The following is a 26,653-nucleotide window of genomic DNA, read 5'->3' as shown; positions in this document are numbered from 1 at the left end:
AAAATAGAATTTTTGGTAATTCCGATTTTTTTTCATTTAGTTTAAATTTGAAAGATATTTGACAGTATGGCTTCAAAAACCGATTAATATCCGCTGGATTAGAAGCGGTTCACATCCATACTGAAAAATCATATATAGCATCGATCGTATTACAGACAATTTACCATAAATATTACCCGCATGGCTAAAAAAACTGGTTTTAAACTTATTTTTTTTTATTTTTATATGCGAGGAATACAACGCGATGGATAACTCTATTCTAGCTTTCAATCTATTTTTCTATCTATCTATCTATTTACTACATCTAAAATACAAAGTAGAATGATGTCTGTCAGTCGGTCTGTCCGTCCGTCTTTCCGTCCGTCTGTACGTTCCTCAAGATCTCGGTAACAACTGAACCGATTGACTCCTCAGGGAATTTACCTACTGGTCCTGTGTTGGTTTTAGGCTATTTTCTTGGGGGTGGGACATCCAAACACCCTAAAAAAAAATTCCCCCAATTTTTTTAGGCAGTTAATTTAAAATAGGTGTTTGCAGCATTTTTTAGATTACGTCTTGGGGCATAGCCCCTAGAGGCTAGGGGCGAAGCTGCTAGTATTTATATAAAGAATTGTTGCTTATTATTAGTTTATCGTCCATTGTCTTATCCCTTTAGATCCTTGGCTTTATATATTTTATAATGAGTATTTTTACCATCCAATATTTTGATGTGTTGAAAATTGATTGCCTATTTCTTCCCTAATTTCCGAAGTTGTACAGCAGATAACCCAACTATTGCAAACGCTATTTTCAGCTACTCCGTTCAAAGGGAAAAGCTAATAATGTATAAACGATTTATACATTATATATACATTCAAAATTTTAATTTTTCAAATTTAGATTTTTTTGAAGTTTGAACTTTTTTTTAGCTAGTAGTAAATATTAAGATAGAACGTGGAAGCTAGGTACACTTTCGGAAACTAAAATTCAGTACTTCAATAGTTTTGATTTAAATTATCAGGGATCTTAAGGGATAAGACAATGAACGATAAATTGATGGGTATCCCCAATAAGATCATCATTATTAACTGAAAAGTTAAACTACCACAATATAATAAAAGTACCCAAAGTTTTTCAGTCAACGAATAATTATATAACCTTGGATACCAGTTTAATTTACAGTCCAATGTTCCCTCCCTCGCTGGGTGTTACGTATAAGTAATGTTGGGAGTTCTAGAATGTGTCTAAAGAGCAATGTTCTTTGTAAACATGAAAGATATTTTAATATCAAGTTTTTAACTAATTGATTCTAATGTTCAAATCTTGGAGTAGGGGGTTGTATATTAAGGCGGGTTGATTTCCAACTTTTTTGGAATTTCACATTTTTTCACATTGGCAAGGGTTACTGGGCCAATATAAAACCCTGTGAAATTTGAAAGAGGTTTTTTAATCCAAAAACAACGGGCGCGCGGGGGTTATAAAATGTGCCCGCCCCCTTATAAAACCAAAAATTTAAATTCCTTCAAACACAGGCATGTTGCATATCAAAATGACCGCATTGAAATGCTGATTACAGATCTGAAAACCGTTTTGAAAAATATTAATTCAGTCTGAAATGATTTTCAAATAACCTACCAAAATGAACATTTTTGACTAAATCAGCCTTTTTAGGTACTTAATGAGCTCTTATTCGAACTAGGAGCAATATTTTTCACAACTGTTTTCAGATTCATAATCAGCATTTCAATGCGGTCATTTTGATATGCAACATGCCTGTGTTTGAAGGAATTTCAATTTTTGGTTTTATAAGGGGGTGGGCACTTTTTATTTCCCCCCGGGCGCCCGTTGTTTTTGGATTTAAAAACCTGTTATAAGTTTCACAGGGTTTTATATAGGCCCAGTAACCCTTGCCAATGTGAAAAAATGTGAAATTCCAAAAAAGTTGAAAATCAACCCGCCTTATTGTATATGGGATTTTAAAAGTTACTCCCATGGTACACCCCCCTAAACAGCCATAAGGGGTGTCAAAATGAAAAGTAACCACTGCAACCCTCTAACATTGAGTTTAATGCAGTAAAAATACACCCCTACAAGGGGTATTTCCTTGGAACACCCTCCTAAAACAGCCAAAGGTTAATCCCTTGGTAAACACCCCTAAACAGCCAAGGGGGTTGTCAAGATAAAAAGTAACCCATCCAACCCCCTTACATTCGGATTAATGTAATTAACATACACCCCTCCAATGGTTACTCCCTTGGTACACCCCCCTTAACAGCCAAGAGGGGTGTTAAAATGAAAAGTCAACCACTGCAACCCTCTAACATTCAGTCTTATGAAGTTTATATACACCCCTCTAAGGGGTAATTCCTTGGTACACCCCCCTAAACAGATTAGGGTAGGGGTTTTGTCAAATTTAAAGTAAACCCCCATCAAACTCCACTGTAAGGGTGATGACAAAAATTGGGGGTCTAAAATTTTTTACAAAACCCTATGCATGTGTCTATATTCATGAAATATACACACTCACACACACAAAAAAACTCACACACACATATATACACACACTCACATACACACACACATATACACATACATACAAACACACACATACAAACACACACACCTACATACAAATCTAAACACACGAACATATACACACCACACAAAAAACCAAATCAATCAAAAACTACAAAATTCAAATCTCCACCCTATAATCATTATTGGCTTATTCTTAGAATCAAAACTGTCATTTTCCCTCAAAGTCTTTATCGACCCCAGTAACCACCCCCCCCCCCCCCCCCTCTAAATTTATTTTTAATAGCGTAGCTTTTCTATAATTAGGGTCGTTCCGTCCATACGTCCGTCACATACATTAATTTAGGCATGTTAGAATTGTCCTATCGATTTAAAACTTTGCATGGTGATTCCTTTAGTAGTTAGGTACGATTTAGAAAGCGTAGAAACCCTATAAACATTACAAGAATGTCCGTACGTTCATTTTAAACATGTTGATTTTTTTACTTTTTAACAACAATGTTTTATTTGATCTAATCATCCGATTGATCTGATTTTTGGTATGTTGATTCCTGGGACAACAAAGTATAATGTTATAAGCATAGCAACTCTATAATCAAGTCCTAAAAATGTAAGTATGTACTTAAACATTATCCTGTATCAAGCAGTTTTTCAACAAATTTGCTCACAATTTTGCTTCGATTCTTATTCATTTATATTCTGATTATTTAGTTTTGACACTATATAAGTGTAAATGTCCGTTTGTCCTACCGTTTCAGTGCTTCGCTTTTATGGATGTTGTCATCCTTGTTCTAAATAAATTTAAATTACTTTGATGTTGTATTTAGTTTTACTAATCGATATTTTATCAAAGAGAGAGAGAGAGGACAATCGGCTGGTTATTACACTAGTTTTATGATATTATTTTTTTATTCGTTTAATAACTTAGTGAATTTTGATTGGTTGATTCATTAAGTCGAGTATTCAAACGTTTCTACAACTAATTTTTAACTGTCAAAGAGGTAATTTTGAGTATCACCATTGGAATTCTACATAAATTTATCGGCCATTGTCTTATTCCTTTAGATGCCTGATATATTTTTATTTGGTTGTTTAACATATAAATTTGCATATATTTTGATAAAGGGATGTTCGCAGCTGGCTAAAATAATGAACACCATTTTAAACCCCTTTACCCTGTCCCCTCCCCTACTACTAGATGAACGAACTGACCAATAAATGAGGTTTCAAGGGGATTTTGGAACAACCCATGTCTCTCCCAACCTCCCCCCCCCCTTATTATTATTTTCAATGTATGAAGGGGGGGGGGTCCTTTTTTGTTATAAAATAATATGGGGAATGCCCCGAAAATCTTTTCTAGTATGGATTCAAATATTAATATCCGGTGGATTAGATCCAGTTCTCAGCCATACTGAAAAATCATTTATATCATCGTTTTACAGACAATTACAAAAAAAAGACATTTTCCTACGAATATTAAAGTAAAAATCATAAAATAAATACTAATTTTGTTAGCCCGTCCTTTCGGCCCCTCGGGGCTAACAATCTTAGTGTTTATTATATAATTTTTCATTTTAATATCCGCGGAAAGCTGTCTATAATACGATGCGATAAATAACTATTATCGTATTCATTCGAATCCGGTGGATAGGAGGAACCGGTTCTCATCCATACGAAAAAACTATGTCTAGCATCGTATTATATCCAGCTTTCTACGAATATAAAAATGTACAACTATAAGATTATAATCTTATAATTGTACATTCTATATCCGCGGATAGCTGTCTATAATACGATGCGATAAATAACTATTCTAAATTACGGGTTTGCTCGTGTCATTATATATTAAGTAACAGATAGCGCGGAAATATTATCAGTCTAGGGATGTTAAAAATATCCTATTGAATTCAAACCCTTAATAAGATTTGTAAAAGTGACGCTTTTCTATAATTGGGATCGGTTCGTCCTTACGTTCCTAACGGTTAGCTCTGATATTAATTGTTGCCAATTTAAACTTGAAATGATGATTCCTGTTGTAATAGATGTGTTAATTTTTTCATCATCATTTACCGCAATTGTCTTATCCTTGAATATATATCTATCTTTTGTGTCAGTTTATCTGTCTGTCTCTCAGTCCGTCTGTCTGTCTGTTCATCTGTCTTTTTTCATCTGTTCGTCTGTTTGTCTTTCGGTCTGTCAGTCCGTCTTTCAGCAAGTCCATCTGTCTGTATGTCTGTCTGTCCGCCTGTCCATATGTCAGTTTGTCAGTCTGTCTTTCCCTTTGTCTGTTCGTCTATCTTTTCATCTGTCTATCACTCTGACTTTTTATCTGTCCGTCCGTCTGTCTATCTGTCCATTTGAAGCTTAAGATCTCAGTAACCAATTGGGCTCTACTCTTCAGAGAATATAACTAGTAGTCATGAAGTGGTTTTAAGCCATTTTATGTGGGGGTGGGACACCCCCACTTCTCACAAAAAAAGAAAAAATGCCTCCCCTACCAAATTTCTATAGATTAAAATTGTTGGTTCAAAAGCTTGAACACTTCTAACTTTTTAACCAACTAAGTACCTAAAGTTTTGAAGCTAACAAATGAAAGAGTATGTTTATAACTTTGAGTACTAATATATTTAGTTTACAGTCTAATTTCTTCGTTCCATTTTATTGTTTATTTAATACGATGTGTTTTATCTGTTGTTGAAATCTAATCTGAAAATCTATCTATCTATCTATCTATCTATCTATCTATCTATCTATCTATCTATCTATCTATCTATCTATCTATCTATCTATCTATCTATCTATCTATCTATCTATCTATCTATCTATCTATCTATCTATCTATCTATCTATCTATCTATCTATCTATCTATCTATCTATCTATCTATCTATCTATCTATCTATCTATCTATCTATCTATCTATCTATCTATCTATCTATCTATATATCTATCTATCTATCTATCTATCTATCTATCTATCTATCTATCTATCTATCTATCTATCTATCTATCTGTGTGTATGTCTAATTTGCTGAGAAACTGCCAATCCGGAAATAAAATAAATTCTTCTGTTTTTTCTCAGCAGCAAAAGTTAACAAAATATTATGTTACTAGCGGCTACATCTCACCAACATCGGGTTTTTTTAACAGACAGATAGATAGACATCGTTCTACTTTGTGTTTTAAGAATATTTTTATTAACGCACTTCTAAAAATGCCGTTATAGCAACATTTGGGAATAGTCCCTTTTGTGGCAACGCCCCTTAAGGGGCGATTCGTCGTATTTTTAAAATGGCTTTTGATAGGTTATTTTAGGTTAGGTTATTTTAGGTTAGGTTAAGTTATATTGGGTTAGGTGATTGCCCCACAGGATTAGGCAATTGGCTCCGCAGGGTTAGAACCCTCCCCCGCAGGGGCTAGAAATAGGAGAAAGGTTACTGTGAAAAATACGAAGAATCGCCCCTTAAGGGGCATTGCCACGAAAGGGACTATATCCTAACATTTTATTTGACTTTTTGCTATTTTATTTTCCCCTTTTAGTGGAAACATAAGTTTAGAATTTGAGGAAATTTACAAAATCTTTGAGAGAATTGCAAATTTGAGATGAAGAAAAAAACTCGGGTTTTTTCCCACAATTTGCCAGTTGAGCACTTAAACACCTTATTTTTTAAAGTAAATTGGAGTTAAGGGGGGGGGGGTATCCAATACCCAACATTATCTAACCCAATCTTACCTTAAATTAATGAATACCCCCCCCCCAACAAAAAAAAATATTCGATAATCCTAGGGTTGTGCCGGATATCCGGCCACATCTAAACCTATCTAAATTTCAAATTTGAATTTGGCTGGTATCAGGAGTCGAGTCCACCCCTGAGCAAAACCCCCTCGCCAGGACAAAGCCTAGACGCCGTGGATGAAATAAAGGTATTGTCATTAAATCTTTTCAATAGCGCAGCTTCTCTACAACTTTAGTTTGAACCATCTGTCAATATGTCTGACAAAGTAACTCAATAAAATGGTTTTATCCAGTAGAGTGGTTTGATGTACAAAAATTTTACTCTAAATGAAATTTAGCAAATTAAATTTGCAAAAAAAAAGTATTTCAGAGTTATCTTGATTAGACGACTCCTTCTCCCCCCAATTTGTCCATCAAAACCTCGGAAATAATAATTTTCTTAACTTTTGTTATTTTTTTAATCCATTCGTGACGAGCTCCCATTGTTCAAAGTTTTAATTAAACGGGGTTCAACAAAATATATTTTTCCAATAATTACTCAACAGAATTTTAAAAAGTAAAGGTGTCAAATTTAAGATCTTACTATTTTTGTTCATAATGGCCATTTTCTTTTTTATTTGTTGCATTTTAGTACCTTAAAACCAACTTAATTTTTTTTAAAAACTGAAATTACTTCAAAAATAAGAGGTTTGCAAATACTCGGATTCTACATATAAATTCTATGGATAATTTTACATCTACTACTCACTAAAAACACCGACTAGCTATTTTTTAAAAAATTCAAAAGTTAGGACACCTACTTTCAGGACACACGGCCTGGTAGTCCAGCTAACAGTACATCCAGTGGTGAAGGTAAATTTTAGTTTTAATTTTAGCCACTAGATGACTCTTATCCTTATGTAAAATTAACAGGATGTCTGTCTGTCTTTACTAAAGGATCTTGCTATTCGCTGAACCATTATGGTTCTCCTTTACAATGTAGATTCTCATAGGAGGTTTATATCTATTTTGGGGGAGGGTCTACAAGGGTTTGGGGGTTAACATACCCTCCCTCCACCCCAAGTGACCCTAGAGGTATAGGGGCGCAGCTGGTAGTCTATAGTACAAAGTAGAATGCTGTTTGTTTGTTTATTTGTACCAAATTATCTTGCTAACCGCTGAACCGATTGGGTTCTCCTTAACAGGGTAACTTCTGATAGGTCCCAGGAAGGTTTATAACTATTTTGGGGGAGGGTACCACCACCCTCCTTAGAGAAATCATAAAAAAATCGAAATTATAATAAATAAAATTAAAATCTTTTAGAACGAGTAACAATCATATCCATAACACTTGATATTTATATTTAGAACGAGTGACAATCATATCCATAACACTTGATATTTATATTTAGAACGAGTGACAATCATATCTATAACACCTCATATTTTCAACTCAAACCAAAGAACCAAGAAATCCAACCAACGTCAGGTATAAAAACAAAAAAAAATAATAAGAAAGCCCAAAATGTCACGTGTGACGTCATAAAAATACGTCTAAAAAGGAAGGATGAGAGGAGAAGTGGGAAAGGAAACCCCACAAAAAGAGATGGATTTTTATGACGTCACACGTGACATTTAAGGCTTTTTTAAAATAATAACATTTTTAACAAAAAAATAAAGGATCATGGAAAGAAAACGAAGTAGTGGGTTTCGTCGTATTTTCTCCTATTTCTAGTCCCTGCGGGGGGCCCTAACTATGTGAGTCCAATTTCTTAACCCTGCGGGGCAATCATTAACATTAACCTTACCTAACCTAACCTAAAATGACCTATCAAAAGCTACTGTGAAAATGCGACGAAACTGGCTACTTCGTATTCTTTCCATGATCAAAATAAAAACATTTCTTATAAGCTAAGCTACCCTATAGTTAATTTTGTCTGTCCGTCCAACAGTCTCAAAGATAATGAAACTTTCTTTTGAAAGTTTAAAAAATAGCATAAAACCATCCCTATACTTATATCTATAGATAACATAGCCTAAACATCCTTTAATGAATCTATTTATTGAAATCTTAATCTTTAGAAAAAAAAACCTTACTACTTTATATGTTAACTAGCGGCTTCGCCCCTAGCCTCTAGGGGCTATGCCCCACTAGGTAATTTTTAAAAAATGTAGTACATGTGGTGCAGCATCAAATAGTTGGTATCATCTGCATCATCAAAAAAATTGATGGGGACTTTTTATTTTTTGGGGGGGTTGGGGGTGTCCCACCCCCCAAGAAAATAGCCTAAAACCACCAAAGGACCATCAGGTATAATTCCTGAAGAGAAGAATCCAATCGGTTCAGTGGTTACCAAGATCTTAAGGGATGGACAGTCGGACAGACATCAAGCTACTTTGTATTATAAATGACTCAATCGGTTCATTAGTTATTGAAATCTTGAGCTATAGACAACAATATAAATAATAGAATTAGTATTTTTTTTAGATGATTCCCCTTTTGATAGAGAAATTCTTTTAGGTGAAAAACCAAATAAACGACACACCAAATTCTGGCGGCAACAACACTCCAAGATGGCTGCCATCCGTACACAGTCCCCGTACACACAACGGCCCACGTGGAACCAACACTATTACATCATCCAGTATCGCGGGCCAACCACGCGTCGCCACCGGCCTTATTACGTCATCGTTGGGTACGACCGTCCAATCGCAAGGCGGCCATGCATTTATGACATCATCAAAGTCAGCTGACGCGCTGGAGATTAAAGATGACGAATTAGAGGAATATCAGATTCATGACATTAGAGAGGAGATTGAAAGGTTAGGTTTTTTTGTTCATGTTTACTTTGGTCAAGGAGGCGTCAGGTTCAAGTTTTTTTTAAATATAGACTTAAGTAACTGGACAAAGTATCTCAAAAATCACCACTGTGACGTCATGAAAATAAAGAATTATCCATCTCTTCTTAGGGGTTTTCTTTACCACTTTATCACTTCCTAATTTTTATGATGTCACATGGCTGATTTTGAGACACTTTGTCCAGTTACAAATTTAGAACTGACATCTACTGCTGCTACGTCAAGTATTTGTTATCAATTGTGAGAGATTTAGGAAAACCTTTACCAGTAGAGCTTTAACATTGATTAATATCAGCTAGATTTAGAACTGGTTCTTAGTCATACTGAAAAATCATGTATCCTTTCATATTATAGACAATTTCCAGTGAGTAATGAAATAAAAGTCATGAAATTAATATGAGTTTTTTTTAGCTAATTTTTAGACACCTAGGTTTTAACGTCTAAAATTTATCTTATAATTTTCAATTTACTATCTGCGGAAAAATGTCTATAATATGGTGCAATAAATATCTCTAACCATTAACAGTCGCAACTTTTCTCTATGCACATTTAGGACTTTAAATCAGGTATATGTTGTCTGATGGGTGTTACTTAAATCAGTACCCAAGGCTTTCAGTACGACACCATGCAAACTGTCCCAATTTTGTATAACTTTTGCGGAACGAGTTCCAGTTACGTCATACTTTCCTTTCCCGAAAAAGAGAAGGGGGAAAGAAAAAAAAGGGAAGGGGGGAAGAAAAAAGAGATGGGAGAAAAGGGGGTTTTCCCCATCTCTTTTGAAGAGATTTTCTTCCCCACTTCCCTTTTTCGGGAAAGGAAAGTATGACGTAACTGGAACTTGTTCCGCAAAAGTTATACAAAATTGGGACAGTTTGCATGGTGTCTTTCAGTACAAAATATCTCCCATAAGATTAGAAAGATAGGGGATATTGGATTGTAAATCAAAGTTTTATAAAGATGTTGTCTTATTCGTTGGCTTAAAAAGTGAATTTAGATATCTTTGTGTCGAAACTTTTTAACCAATAATTTCATAAACTACATAATGAGTAATTTTCCTAAACCAACAGGTCTTCTATAGTATAAATGTATATATAGACAATTACCTCCCTTCCTTTTTCATAGACCTCTTTCGTCTGCTTCTAAATTATTTTCTGCCTCTTGGCTGTGTTAATATAAGCAACACCATTGGTTGATTTTCAATGACCCAATAAAAAGGTTGCACAAGGCAGTTGCGATGGGGAGATACAGTTATTTAACCCTTTCTCCCTCTAGTGTTTTACTCTAATGATAAACCTTCCCAGGAACTATGATAAGCTTTGCTGTAAAGGAGAACCATATCGGTTTTTTTAGCAAAACAGACAGACATTCTATTACTATTATATATGGATAATTAAATTTATTTTTAGATTGGATAGAGAGAAAAGAAATTATGAAAACTTGAAAAGACAAGAGAGACTCAATAAAATTAATAAAATCCATCATCAAGGTTGGTAATTTATAACATGCTTGTGGATGTGCTCCTAGCATCTAGGGACTAGTAGTATATAGGTTTATCATTTAATTGTTAATATTTTTTTTATTTTTGGTCCATTTCAGTTCGAAGATTTTTTTCATCATAGAAAATTATATCTTATTTAAATTTTCAGAAAAAAATCGTCTAACAAAAATTTATTAATATAATCGATCTAAGCTGGCGTCAAGAAAAAAATCTTGAATATCTTTTCTCACAGGCTGAATTTTAAGAACACAGTAATAGTGTCTGACTGATTATGACGTAACATAAAAAATTAGCCAATGAGAGGCCACTATAAATTTTACCATTGGTCAATAGCGGCCTCTCATTGGCTAATTTTTTTTTGTTACGTCATAATCAGTAAGACACTATTACTGTGTTCAATTTTAAAATTGGTCTGGCAGTATTTCCAAAGTAGGTAAGATCTATCGAAGGGCAAAGGTTTGAACCTGATAGAACATTTCTTTATACTAAAACATATTTTTTCTCACGTTTTTTCTCACGCTCAAATATTTTTCCCACGGGTTAAAAATATTAAAACATATTTGTTGAATTCTGTTTAAGGACATACTGACATTTTTAGGACTTGATTATAGAGATGATTCGCTCAAAATATTGTACCTTATTGTAATAGGAATCATTATTCTAAAAATCAGATCAATTGGATGATTTTATCACATAAAAAATTATAAGTAAAAAAGTAAAAAAATCCACATGTTTAAATCGGACGTACGGACATTCTGGTAATGATTATAGACTTGCTACGCTTTCTAAATCGTACCTAACTACTGCAGGAATAATCGATAGGATAATTCTAAAATGCCTAATTTAACAAAAAAAGCTATACGTTACGGAATGACGGACGGAGGGACGGACTGACCAACCCTAATTATAGAAAAGCTTCGCTTTTAAAAATCCCTAGAATAACATTGAAAAATATTGATTAATTGTTTCTTTAATTTTAGGTGATAGAAATGATTGGTTAAATTCATCAGATTTAAATAAAAATATATTTTCTACAGAAGAGAGAGAAGCCAAAAAACAAGGTATAATATCCATCTATCTAGATCTATTTGTTAATCTATCTATCTATTAATCTATCAATTTGTCTTTATTAATCTATTCATTTTTAAAATGTTCCTATAAAGCAAATTAGGTATTTATACATTTATCCAACCATCTATTTATCTATATGATAGGGGGAGAAAGTTACTCAAAAATCAGCCTTGTGACGTCATAAAAATGAGGGATTATATTTCTCTTTTTAAGTGTTTTCTCTCCCACTTCTCATCTCAAATTCCTCATTTTTATGACGTCACGTGGCTGATTTTTTAGTGACTTTGTCTATCTATTGATCAATCAATATGTCTATTCATCCATCCAACTATTTATCTATCAATCTTTTGATCTATCTATCTAACCCTCTATCTATCTATCCAACCATCTATTTATCAATTTATCTATCTATCTATATTTTTCTATCAATCTATCCAATCCATCTATCTATTTATCTATCTATCTATTTATTTATCTATCCTATCTTACTATCTTTTTATCTATAAATATATCTATTTATCTATCTATCTATCTATCTATCTATCTATCTATCTATCTATCTATCTATCTATCTATCTATCTATCTATCTATCTATCTATCTATCTATCTATCTATCTATCTATCTATCTATCTATCTATCTATCTATCTATCTATCTATCTATATATCTATCTATCTATCTATCTATCTATCTATCTATCTATCTATCTATCTATCTATCTATCTATCTATCTATCTATCTATCTATCTATCTATCTATCTATCTATCTATCTATCTATCTATCTATCTATCTATCTATCTATCTATCTATCTATCTATCTATCTATCTATCTATCTATCTATCTATCTATCTATCTATCTATCTATCTATCTATCTATATATATATCTATCTATCTATCTATCTATCTATCTATCTATCTATCAATTTAACCATCTATCTATATTTTTCTATTAATCTATCTATCTATCTATTTATCCTACCATCTATTCATCTATCTAACTATCTACTTATAAATTGTAGGTAAAAGACCTGGTGATCGAATTGACAAAGCTATACAATCTGAAACTTTAAGGAACAAATTATTTCATTTTAAATTCTAAACTATTTAATATTTACTAGAGAAGGAAGATTTTTATTGGTGGGCGGTGGGGTCGACCACCCCCCCCCCCCCTCCCCCTATTGTTAATTCTAGTATCTTTTTAAAACTAACTTTTCTTTTTTTGGAGGGAGTGGGGTATTTTTATTCTAGAGGCAATTTCTATTAGGAGGGTGGTGGTAGCCTCTCCCAAAATAGTTGTACGCTTCGGTACAAACAGACAGACAAACAGAAATCCTGTTACTTTATGATAAGGAATACTGAGATTGGAACTAAAATTTGCTTTACTTCTTGTCAAAACTGTCTAAAATTAAAATAACTCATTTCTAATTTCAACCCTAGACATTTAGAACTTTAATTAAAATTTTAAAAATCCACCAAAAAAAATTGAAATCTTCCAAAAAAAAATTAAATCTTCAGAAAAATTTAAATGGAGTCAGAGTATGATAAATGCCTTAGCCAAAAGCAGGCGCAACTCATTACTATTCCAGTAATGATTCCTGTAATTGTTAGGTACACTCATTAATACTATATAATACTCGAAAATCTGTACGTTTATTTGAAACATGTTGTTTTTTTATGGGTATTTAGAAATTAAGTTTTTACATACCATTGAATCAATTATTAAAATTCATATGACGATTAAACATAATTCTTTACACGACAATTTAAGCAATTTAACAACAAATTTTTGTTGAGACTTTAATTATTATTATGTTTCTTATTAAAAGCATTTTAAAACACCGTGTCATAACTAAAGACGTTGAAATAAAATATTAAGAGTAGGGGGAATACCTTAGCCCAAAACAGGCGCAACTCATTATCATGCACTGTTAGGACTTCAAGACAAGGATCGTGTAATCAAAAGGTTGTTTGTCTGATGGATTTTTGATCATATTTCCATGCACGTTATTAGCAAGATTTGATTCAGAGATACACTAAAACAAGGATGACAACATCCATAAGTAGCGAAGCATAAAATCTATTATGAAATAGACAAACGGTTAAAGAGCGCATCATATGTAATCATATCAAAGAAAAGAAAGAGAGAAAATATGCAAAAACTTAAAATCACGTAACTTTACAAAAATATGTCTATGTTTTTAAAAGTTGTGTAAAAATAATAGCGGCTAAAAAGCTGCTTAAAAGCAGTCTGACCGCTATAGATGTTTAATACTTAATTATGCTCCATATTGATGGGAATGTTGACAAGAAGTTTCAGCCTTCTATTACTTATGGGAGCCGAGAAAATCAAAAAGTTTTAGACATATATACAGAGGGACAGACGGACATTTCAAATTATAGAATATAGAATAGCTTCGGTACTTAAAAAATCTCGTGTTGTATAGGTAAGGTTAATATGAAAAATTAAATGAAATAAAAATATTTGAAATGATTAGAAATGAATTAATGAAACCTGAGGAAAGAAGTGATTATGGTTATCAACAAGGTAATCCTTATATTAAAGTAACAGGATGTCTGTTTGTCTGTACCAAAGGATCTCGCTAACCGCTTAAGGGTTCTCCATAACAGGGTAGCTTCACATAGGTCCCATGAAGGTTCATAACTATTTTGGGGGAGGGTACCACCACCCTCCCCAGAGAAATCGACAAAAAAATAATAAAAAACGTCGCCCTAACGACATTATTGAAATTAGCTAAAAACATAACTAACACCATCCATCGACGACAAAATATTTGTAGTAAATATCTTATTTTAAAATAGATTGACAGAAACTATTTACATGTCCCTAGAGGCCTCTAGTGGCATAGCTGCTAGTATTAAATACAAAGTAAAACGTTTGTTTGTCTGTCTTTCCGTCGGTCTGTTCGTCTGTCTGTCCGTCTGTCTGTCCGTCTGTCTGTCCGTCTGTCTGTCCGTCTGTCTGTCTGTCTGTCTGTCTGTCTGTCTGTCTGTCTGTCTGTCTGTCTGTCTGTCTGTCCGTCTGTCTGTCTGTCTGTCTGTCTGTCTGTCTGTCTGTCCGTATTTCTGTCCGTCTGTCCTTCTGTTCCTCAGTATATCCGTCTGTCTTTCCGTTTGTCTGTCGTAATGTTTGTTTGTCTGTCTGTCCGTCTGTCTGTCCGTCTGTCTGTCCGTTTGTCTGTCCGTTTGTCTGTCCGTTTGTCTGTCCGTCTGTCTGTCTGTCTGTCCGTCTGTCTGTCCGTTTGTCTGTCGTAATGTTTGTTTGTCTGTATGTTCGTCTGTCGTAAATTCTACAAAAAAAATCACGAAACCTTCAAAGCGTTTCATTTAAATGAAGAGGGGTGAGGAAAAGGGGAAGGGGATTGTGGAGAAATTCATTAGAATAGTTTGTCAGAATATCATTCCCTTTTCCCTAAGCTGGATCTTTAAATGTATCATCCTTATTTTGAATATTAAAGGTATACAAGACAACCAATCAGAGTTAAGAACAGAACACAACAGCCAATCAGAGCACAGAACAGAATCCAACAGCCAATCAGAGTTTAGTTCAGATACTTATAAGAAGTCAAGAATAGCCACTAATGGTTCTTTAGGTAAAGCTTTTCCAGAATGGCCTTGAAACCGATTAATATCTGCTGGATTAGAACCGGTTATAAGCCATACTGAAAAATCACGTATCGTATTATATACAGTTTTTCACAAATATAAAAATGTACAATCATAATATTAAAACCAGTTTTGTTAGCCTGTGACTTCAGCAGGTCCGTATAATCGTATAATTGTACATTTGTATAACTGCGGAAAGCTGTTTATAATACGATACAATAAATAACTATTTTTTTTTTACTTTTTCCACCTATTCAAAAAAAATACATGACCCTAGGTCCTAAACACCATCCCTGTGAAGATATCTAGTATCCAATTTAACCTAACCTAACTTAACTTTAAATAAAAAAACAGACTACCATGCAGACTACATATTTTATATGTATACTAGCGGCTTCGACCCTAGCCTCTAGGGGCTTTGCCCCAAGAGGTGATAAAAAAATTAAGGTGAAATTCGTAAAAAAAAAGAACCAAGGATATCTCCTACAAAAAAAAATGGGGGGGATTTTTTTGTTTTTGGTGGGGTTGGGGGTGTCCCACCCTCCAATAAAATAGCCTAAAACCACCACAGGAGCAGTAGGTATAATCCCTGAAGAGTAGAATCCGATCGGTTCAGTGGTTACCGAGATCTTAAGCTTCAGACGGACGGACGGAGAGACGGACGGACAGACGGACAGACATCAAGCTACTTTGTATTGAAGATTAAAATGAGTAGGGGGGGGGGAGGTCATACGTCAAACAATACAAATGACCAATGATAGGCCAGTATACATTGTAATTGACCAATGGTAAATTGAATACTGGCCAATCATTAGTTATGTATTGTATGACGTCATTTTTTATTGGACACTTCACGCTATTTCGTTTTTTTAGTAATGGAATTATAAAATTTAAACAAACAGACAAGTTTTAACATAAAAATGATTTTAAATCAAATGTAATATTTTAAATTTTAGGACGCCGTATCTCCCAGAACTCAAGTACTAGCCATACAACACCTACAACCACTACCCTCCCACCACCCACCACCCCACTGCTTGTCTCCCCCCCGCCATTTTCCTCCTCCGCCTCCCCTCGCCAGGCTCCCCCTCCCCCGCCCCCGGAGTACACAAACTCTCCCCCACCCCCAGCTTATTCTGTGGAGAATGTGGAAACGCTTCTTGAGACAGTGGGGCCAGATTATAGAATATTTGGTAAATTTTTAGGGGAAAAGCTTTCTCAGGATGAGGGTCTGTACGTCAAAATGGTTGAAAAGTTTTGACACTGCTGGTTTGGAACCAACCAATCAAATAATAATACTAATATTAACATAAAATTGTTAAACTTGCATATTGACAGAAGCGCTAGAAAGTTTCATGTGTGATGTCATAGAAATACGTCTTGAAAGGAGGTATGAGAGGAGAAGTTGGAAGAAAGGAAACCCCCTAAAAAAGAGAAGGATAATAGATGTATTTTTGACGTCACACAGAAAACCTTGCAGCGCTTGCATCAATATACAAGAGTAACAATATTATGTTAATGCCAGTATTATCTTTTAATCTTTAATGTTTAGTAACTTTTAGAATGAATCGTTACCAGCAACATTTTGGAAATAATCGATACCAGCAACATTTTAGAAATAATCAATACCAGCAATATTTTAGAAATAATAGATACCAGCAACATTTTAGAAATAATCTATACCAGCAATATTTTACCATAAATAATCGATACCAGCAACACTATAGAATTAATCAACACCAGCAACATTTTAGAAATAATCACTACCAGCATCATTTAGAAATAATCGATACCAGCAACAATTTATATATAATTGATACCAGCAATATTTTACTGGAAATAGTTGATACTTGCAACAATTTATATATAATTGATACCAGCAATATTTTATTGGAAATAATTAATACCATCAACATTTTAGAAATATTCGATACCAGCAACGTTTTACTGAAAATAATCGATACCAGCAACATTTTAGAAATATTCGATACCAGCAACGTTTTACTGAAAATAATCAATACCAGCAACATTTTGGAAATAATCAATACCAGCAACACTTTAGAAATAATCTATACTAGCAACATTTTACTGGAAATAATTGATACCAGCAACATTTTGGAAATAATCTATACTAGCAACATTTTTGAAATAATCGATACCAGCAATATTTTAGAAATAATCGATACTAGCAACATTTTAGAAATAATCAATACCAGCAATATTTTACCGCAAGTAATCGATATCAGCAACATTTTACTGGAAATAATCAATACCAGCAACATTTTGGAAATAATCTATACTAGCAACATTTTTGAAATAATCGATACCAGCAATATTTTAGAAATAATCGATACTAGCAACATTTTAGAAATAATCAATACCAGCAATATTTTACCGCAAGTAATCGATATCAGCAACATTTTACTGGAAATAATCGATACCAGCAACATTTTAGAAATAATCAATACCAGCAATATTTTACCGGAAGTAATCGATACCAGCAACATTTTAGAAATAATCAATACCAATAGCAATATTTTATGTGAACTGCATCTGATGTTAATTAAGATGTATCTGAGGAAATAGGAGGTGATCAGAATAAAGAATTTACCTATCTATCTATCTATCTATCTATCTATCTATCCATTTATCTATCTATCTATCTATCTATCTATCTATCTATCTATCTATCTATCTATCTATCTATCTATCTATCTATCTATCTATCTATCTATCTATCTATCTATCTATCTATCTATCTATCTATCTATCTATCTATCTATCTATCTATCTATCTATCTATCTATCTATCTATCTATCTATCTATCTATCTATCTATCTATCTATCTATCTATCTATCTATCTATCTATCTATCTATCTATCTATCTATCTATCTATCTATCTATCTATCTATCTATCTATCTATCTATCTATTATGTTAATTTAGATGTATCTGGTGACCTAGGAGATGATCAGTATGAAGAATTTATTGATGAAGATTATGAACAGTTACATCTAGGTAAACTATTACAGACAGACAGATAGATAGACATACAGATAGACAAATAGACAGATGGGCAGACAGATAGTCAGATATACAAATAGACAGACATACAAACAGATATACAGACAGGCAGACAAATAGACAGACAGAAAGACAGACAAACATACAGACAGAAAGACAAACAAACATACAGACAAACAGTCATAAAACAGACATACAAACAGACAGACAAACAGAAAGACAAACAGACAGACAGACAAACAGACAGACAAACAAACATATTAACAGACAAACTGAGACATACAGACAGAAATACAGACATACATACATACAGACAGACAGGCGTTCAAATAGACAGGGATTTAGACAGACATACAGACAGACAGACAGACAAACAGACAGACAAACAGACAGACAAACAGACAGACAAACAGACAGACAAACAGACAGACAAACAGACAGACAAACAGACAGACAAACAGACAGACAAACAGACAGACAAACAGACAGACAAACAGACAGACAAACAGACAGACAAACAGACAGACAAACAGACAGACAAACAGACAGACAAACAGACAGACAAACAGACAGACAAACAGACAGACAAACAGACAGACAAACAGACAGACAAACAGACAGACAAACAGACAGACAAACAGACAGACAAACAGACAGTCATACAGAAGGCTAAACAAAAAAACAGATAAACATACAAAATAACTAATTATTGATATAGGAATGCTAAGAAGTAATGGAGAAGTTAGAATAAGACCAAGATCAAATAATAATTCTAGAAACCAGGGTAAATTTTTTTTTCCAGTGAAGCATCTCTATAATCAAGTCCAAAAATGTAAGAATAGTTATTTCTCGTATCGTATTATAAACGGCTTTCCGCGGATATAGAATGTACAATTATAAGATTAAAACTAGTTTTTTAGCCCCGTGGTGCCGAAGGCACCGGCTAAAAAAACTAGTTTTAATCTTATGATTGTACATTTCTATATTTGTAGAAAACTGGATATAATACGATGCTAGACATAGTTTTTTCGTATTCATAAGAACCGGTTCCTATCCACCGGATTCGAATGAATACGAGAAAATGTATTCCATATCTACTCAGTTTTGCAACACGTTTAAGTTTTTTTTGATCAAAAAATGTTTATCATAACGTATTGCAGACGATTTCTTACAATGAATAAAATTGAAATCATGAAGTTAATACCAGTTTTGTTATCCCGAGTCTGACACTATTATTAATATTGACAATAGGGGAAATGTATTGACTCAATATATTGTTATGCACAGTTAGGAAATCTCAGACAAAGGTCGTGCAATCAAAGTGTTGGTTGTCTGTTGGAAGTTACATAAGTATTGCATCCCATTACACGCGTATGATGCTCTTGGGTTCTCTAGATGATCACTTGAAATCAAAGGAGAATCCCACCCTAATGAACAATAATCAAGGAGGAAGGGGACATTGGTAACTTTTATTGAATTTTTATTGGTTAATTCATCAAGTTGAGTGTCCTAACGTTTCTACCAATAATTGCAATTTACAAAAGTGATAAATTTGTACATCAATTTAATATCGCTAATTATCTTATCCCTTTAGATTCCTTTGCTAAAATAAATTTAAGGTCGAGTAGTAATGTCTGGTAGATCAACTTTAATTCATTGAGTTGAGTTTCCTAACGTTCCAACCACTAATTGTAATATACAAAAGTGGTAAATTTGTGTATCATCATTGGAGATGTACATCAATGTATCGGCCATTGTCTTATCCCTATATGTCCCTGATAATAATAAAAAAATGAATTTAAGATCAAGTGGTTATGTAACTTACAAAAGTGGTAAATTTATGTATCATCATTGGAGATGTACATTAATTTATCGGCCTTTGTCTTATCCCTTTAGATCCCTGGGATATAATGCAAAAATAAATTTAAGGTCGAGTAGTAATGTCGGGAAGATCCACTTTTAGTCGTCTGCCTCCAGTTCCTGAGAGACCCAGTCTAGGAAAAGCAATTTTATCTATCTATCTATCTATATATATATATTTATATATATGATTTATATCCATCTATCGTATCAATCTAAATACTTAGGGAGGGAGGGGACATTGATCTATATTTTATACTGGTACCCAAAGTTTTAAACTGCATTACCTTAGAATCTTTCGTTACTCTTATTAAATGTTTTGTTGGTCGGTTTTATTCTAGCAGTGTACAAACTTTTAAACCACTCATATTATTAAATATATCATTTTATAGTGTCTTATCCCTTAAGATCCCTGTAAATATATATCTATCTATCTATCAATAAAACAAAGTATCTATCTATCTATCCATGAAGTATTGTTAAAACATTGACCAGAAACCAAAATAATTAGCTAAAAAGAATCTAGAACCAGGAAGTCATTGATGTAGTATATACATGGATATTATGACAGCAGAAAAATTGTCCTCAATTTTGGTTGCAATATCCCCTCCCATTTATTGGTCGTTTATCCAATGGGATTGGAGGGATTAGGGTAAAGGGGAGGGATGGGGGAGATTGTTATTTTAGCCCACTACAGAGTTCACTTTATTATAATAGAACATTAAAATCTGGTGTAAGATCCAAGTAATAATAAATCCATTGTTACAAGAATTGCAAATTTTAACTAAAATAAAGGGATTGTGTATTTTTAGTTAATTGATTTACAACTAGCGGTTACGCCCTCTAGAGGTCTCTAGGGGCACTTGAGTAGGGGGGAGTCGAATTTGATAACCCAATTTCTTATTTTAGATTTTAAATTTTTTGGGGGGGGGCGGTGGTGGTTTTTTTCATTTTTTGGGGGTTTGGGGGTGTCCCACCCCCCAAGAAAATAGTTATAAACCTTCCCGGGACCTATGGGAAGCTATCCTGTTAAGGAGAACCTGATCGGTTCAGCGGTTAGCGAGATCCTTCGGTACGAACACACAAACACCCACACACACAATCACACAAACATACATTCTGTTACTTTAGTATAAGGATTAGCAGTTACGCCGTCTACAGGCCTCTAGGGGCATTTAAAGAAGGTGGTAGGGAGTAAGTCGACACTCAACTTTATTAAAAGAAAAAGTAGGGGGTATTTTTTTCCACTAGCAATTTTTCTTATGAGGGTGGAGGTACCATCCCCCAAAATAGTATTAAACCTTTCCTAGACCTATATACAGATTCGATCATGTTAAAGGAGAACCAAAAGTATGAAAAATATCTAGATTTTAGTAGAAATTGTGTCTGTCTTTCTATCTATTTGTCTGTATAGTAAATAATTAGTCAGGAAAGGAAGAGAAGGGTGGTGGGGGCTTTAAAAAAAATATCTTTTGAAATGTAAAAAAAAATATGTTTAAGTTATATTGTCAAAACCTATTATCATGCACACTTAGGACTCCCAGACAAAGGTTGTGCAATAATAGGATAGGTTGTCTGTTAACCCGCGACCGTGGCTAATTACATAGCGCATTCGCTTGTCGTCGGGGAGGTGATAGGTTCGAATCTCGACCCGAGACCGTGTCATAACCAAAGACGTTAAAAATAGTTCATACTGCTGCTATGTCAGGTGTGTGACTTAAAGAGTAGGAGGAATACCTTGGCCCATAATCAGGGGCAACTCATTTAGAACTTCCAAAAAAAGGTTGTTGTCTGTTGGACGAAATTTTTCTTCAGTTTATTTTTCCATGTTATTCCTGATCAGATTAGCCTAAGGGATAAAAGGAAAAAAAACTGTAGAATTTTACAACAATTTTTAAGAATAGTAAGGATGACAACATCCATAAGTAGCGAAGCTCAAAAAAGTCATGGAATGGACAAACAGACAAATTGAGTTATAAAAGCAGATGTTTAGTTCTCATAACAAAGAAAATAATAAATAGAGAGAAAACTTAAAGATTATCTCGAAACCTAGTTCTCTTGAGACATAACCTACAGACAGGCGGACAAAACAATGTATTGATTAGATATTTCATATGTTGAATCTTTTCTAAAATATTTCATCAACCATCTTTAATAGCAGCCAAGAAAATCACATTTCCCCCATAGAGTTACGAACTGCCGGACGAACATGCGTAGTGAATTATAGGGTAGCTTCGTTAATAAAAAATAAACATTCAGCGTTCGAAGGCTGATTTTTTACATACTTAGTCCGTTGGTCTGTCGGTCAAATACTTCAATTTTTAGAAGTGAAGCTATTATATTGTAGTTTTCACCCTGCTAGTATTGAATCAACCAATCAATATTTTAAAAATCAGCCAACCAGTATGATATAAAGTCTAATCTCCCCTCCCTCCCTGAATTTTTAAAATCTGAATATATTTTTGTCTTATTATTTACTTGTTGACAATTATTTGAATTTTGCACTTAAACGGATCAATCAATCACAAGATTGCATGTGAAATTAACAGCGTATTATTAGTTGTCTTTTGTAGCTAAAATGAACTAATTATGTGTTTGTATGGGAAAATATCATCATATGATTTGTTGTCTTTTGTCACTAAAATGAACCAATCACATGTTTGTATTTGGAAATACAAGCGTATGATTAGTTATATTATAATTTGGTTCTCTTTTAGCGCTAAAATGAACCAATTAAGTGTTTGTACGTAAAAATACCATTGTAGTATTGGTTGTCATTTGGGCTAAAATGAACTTATCATGTTTTTGCATCTGAAAATACCAGAGATGGGTTCTTAAAAGATAATGCCGCGTTTTTTCGACATTTTTTACGCTATGAATAACAAGCGCGGCATTCGCGAAATCTAAATAGATTATACAACTTAAGAATTCAAAATTTTAAAATTATAATTTTAGCCATTTGTATAATGTCTAATATAGCTCTAAAAACATATATTAATTAATATGCAGCAAAAATGGATTTAAGATAATTTGTTTTTCTTTTATAAAGGCTGTACTAACAAAAGCGAAATGATTAAATAAATAGTTGTATACTCTGTTTAGATTTGGCGAATGCCGCGCTTGTTATTCATATCGTAAAAAATATCGAAAAACGCGGCATTCATCTTTCAAAAACCCATCTCAGCATATGATTTATTGTTTTTTTTTGTATGGTTGTCTTTAGGCACTATAATCAGCCAATCACATGTCGGTATGTGAAAATTCTAGATTATTATTGGTTGTATTTTGATTTGTTTCTCTTTTAGCGCTAAAATTATCCAATCATGTGTTTGTATGATAAACTACCATCATCTGATTGGTTGTCTTTTGATTAAGTTGTTTTTTTTGCGCTAAAATTAACCAATCACAAGATTGTATGTTAAAATACCAGCATATTATTAGTTGTATATTAATTTGTTCCACTTAAATTAACCAATCACAAGATTGTATGTGAAAATTCTAGATTATTATTGGTTGTATTTTGATTTGTTTCTCTTTTAGCGCTAAAATGATCCAATCATGTGTTTGTATGTTAAACTACCATCATCTGATTGGTTGTCTTTTGATTAAGTTGTTTTTTTTGCGCTAAAATTAACCAATCACAAGATTGTGTGTTAAAATACCAGCATATTATTAGTTGTATATTAATTTGTTCCACTTAAATTAACCAATCACAAGACTGCATGTGAAAATTCTAGATTATTATTGGTTGTATTTTGATTTGTTTCTCTTTTAGCGCTAAAATGATCCAATCATGTGTTTGTATGTTAAACTACCATCATCTGATTGGTTGTCTTTTGATTAAGTTGTTTTTTTTTGCGCTAAAATTAACCAATCACAAGATTGTATGTTAAAATACCAGCATATTATTATTAGTTGTATATTAATTTGTTCCACTTAAATTAACCAATCACAAGATTGTATGTTAAAATACCAGCATATTATTATTAGTTGTATATTAATTTGTTCCACTTAAATTAACCAATCACAAGATTGTATGTAAAATACCAGCGTATTATTAGTTGTATATTAATTTGTTCCACTTAAATTAACCAATCACAAGATTGTATGTAAAATACCAGCGTATTATTAGTTGTATATTAATTTGTTCCACTTAAATTAACCAATCACAAGATTGTATGTAAAATACCAGCGTATTATTAGTTGTATATTAATTTGTTCCACTTAAATTAACCAATCACAAGATTGTATGTAAAATACCAGCGTATTATTAGTTGTATATTAATTTGTTCCACTTAAATTAACCAATCACAAGATTGTATGTAAAATACCAGCGTATTATTAGTTGTATATTAATTTGTTCCACTTAAATTAACCAATCACAAGATTGTATGTAAAATACCAGCATATTATTATTAGTTGTATATTACTTTGTTCCACTTAAATTAACCAATCACAAGATTGTATGTAAAATACCAGCGTATTATTAGTTGTATATTAATTTGTTCCACTTAAATTAACCAATCACAAGATTGTATGTAAAATACCAGCGTATTATTATTAGTTGTATATTAATTTGTTCCACTTAAATTAACCAATCACAAGATTGTATGTAAAATACCAGCGTATTATTAGTTGTATATTAATTTGTTCCACTTAAATTAACCAATCACAAGATTGTATGTAAAATACCAGCGTATTATTATTAGTTGTATATTAATTTGTTCCACTTAAATTAACCAATCACAAGATTGTATGTAAAATACCAGCGTATTATTATTAGTTGTATATTAATTTGTTCCACTTAAATTAACCAATCACAAGATTGTATGTAAAATACCAGCGTATTATTAGTTGTATATTAATTTGTTCCACTTAAATTAACCAATCACAAGATTGTATGTAAAATACCAGCGTATTATTATTAGTTGTATATTAATTTGTTCCACTTAAATTAACCAATCACAAGATTGTATGTAAAATACCAGCGTATTATTAGTTGTATATTAATTTGTTCCACTTAAATTAACCAATCACAAGATTGTATGTAAAATACCAGCGTATTATTATTAGTTGTATATTAATTTGTTCCACTTAAATTAACCAATCACAAGATTGTATGTAAAATACCAGCGTATTATTATTAGTTGTATATTAATTTGTTCCACTTAAATTAACCAATCACAAGATTGTATGTAAAATACCAGCGTATTATTATTAGTTGTATTTTATTTTAGTTCTCTTTTAGCCCTAAATGAACCAATAATGTGTCTGTGTGTGAAAATTACAGCGTATTGTAAGTCGCTTTTGTCACTTAAATGAACAAATCACACAATTATATGTGAAAATACCAGCGTATTATTGGTTATCTTTGGCATTAAAATGAACCAATCATGTGTTTGTATGTGAAAATATCAGCTTATGATTAGTTATCTTTTAGCGCTAAATGAACCAATGACGTGGTTGTATGTAAAAATTCCAGTGTATTATTGGTTGATTTTTTTTTTGGTTGCAAAAATGAACCAATCGTATGAATTATGTGAATAGACTAGCGTATTAATGGTTATTTTGGATGTAATTTGGCACTACGATGATCAAATTACGCATTGGTATGTTAAATTATCAGTGCATTATTGGTTGTATTTTAAAAACAAAAAAAACGTTTGTGTGATTCATTTTAGCCACAAATCCATCTACATATTGAAAAACTTGCTTGCTACTGCTACAGAGGGCAGAGAGATATCTCCTATCCCGGACCTGCTAACCCCTGCTGGGCTAGGCCTGGAGCCTGACATCCTGTCTGGACCTAACCTTGAGTCGAATATAGATCATGATGATGAGTCGCAGGTATTGCTATTATTGTGCTAGCATTTTCACATGTATACTAGTATAGGAAAGTGTTCAGAGGCTTGAAGAAGTGGGCTGTAGGTATGAATCCACCCTCCTTTACCCCCCTTGATTCAAGTTTAAGACCCCCCTGACAATACCCTCTGCAAATTCACTGGATGAGATAGAACCATTATTTTTAAGTAGATAAAATTAAATATTAGAGTTTTAACACTAATTATTAGTTCAAACTAAAGTCGCAAGATGGTGTTTTTTTCAAAATATTTTTCAGCTGTCAATGAAATAACAATTTTAAAACAGTAATAGAGTCCAATTAAAAATGACGTCATGCTATACAATTGACCAAAGATAGGCCAGTATACATTGTAATTGACCAATGGTAAATTATATACTGGCCTATTATTGGTCATTTGTATTGTATGACGTCATTTTTTTTTAACAATTTCAACAATTTTGTTATAGGAAAGTGGCGAATATACAGTAGACACAATTGAACATGGTCTAAAAGATTTTAGTAATAATTTTAGTTCAAAAAAAAGTCGCAAGATGGTGTTTCTTTCTTTCAAAGTGTGTTTTATCTCTGAAACAATTTTGAAACAGTGCAGTGTTGAATAGAGTCCAATTAAAAATGACGCC

At 33.0% G+C, this 26,653-nt stretch overlaps 1 protein-coding gene across 1 annotated transcript in view; it reads left to right on the top strand.

Moving 5' to 3' along the window:
- Positions 1 to 26,653, top strand: part of LOC145306936 (uncharacterized) — an 80,843-nt gene that overhangs the window by 38,281 nt on the left and 15,909 nt on the right. The window contains exons 16-29 of the mRNA XM_080149275.1: positions 6,371 to 6,437; positions 7,056 to 7,101; positions 7,641 to 7,717; positions 8,750 to 9,051; positions 10,494 to 10,573; positions 11,566 to 11,646; positions 12,680 to 12,731; positions 14,156 to 14,205; positions 15,137 to 15,271; positions 16,241 to 16,477; positions 18,233 to 18,304; positions 19,029 to 19,094; positions 20,240 to 20,308; positions 25,899 to 26,017. Coding sequence (XP_080005401.1) covers positions 6,371 to 6,437; positions 7,056 to 7,101; positions 7,641 to 7,717; positions 8,750 to 9,051; positions 10,494 to 10,573; positions 11,566 to 11,646; positions 12,680 to 12,731; positions 14,156 to 14,205; positions 15,137 to 15,271; positions 16,241 to 16,477; positions 18,233 to 18,304; positions 19,029 to 19,094; positions 20,240 to 20,308; positions 25,899 to 26,017 — 1,453 coding nt within the window. The remainder of the gene's footprint in view (positions 1 to 6,370; positions 6,438 to 7,055; positions 7,102 to 7,640; positions 7,718 to 8,749; positions 9,052 to 10,493; positions 10,574 to 11,565; positions 11,647 to 12,679; positions 12,732 to 14,155; positions 14,206 to 15,136; positions 15,272 to 16,240; positions 16,478 to 18,232; positions 18,305 to 19,028; positions 19,095 to 20,239; positions 20,309 to 25,898; positions 26,018 to 26,653) is intronic.

Source organism: Acartia tonsa, chromosome 15 (assembly GCF_053477335.1).
Source record: "Acartia tonsa isolate MP-2025a chromosome 15, ASM5347733v1, whole genome shotgun sequence".
NCBI classification, from domain to species: Eukaryota; Metazoa; Arthropoda; class Copepoda; order Calanoida; family Acartiidae; genus Acartia; species Acartia tonsa.
The sequence above is the reverse complement of the archived record's forward strand: the minus strand, read 5'-3'. Positions and strand labels throughout refer to the sequence as shown.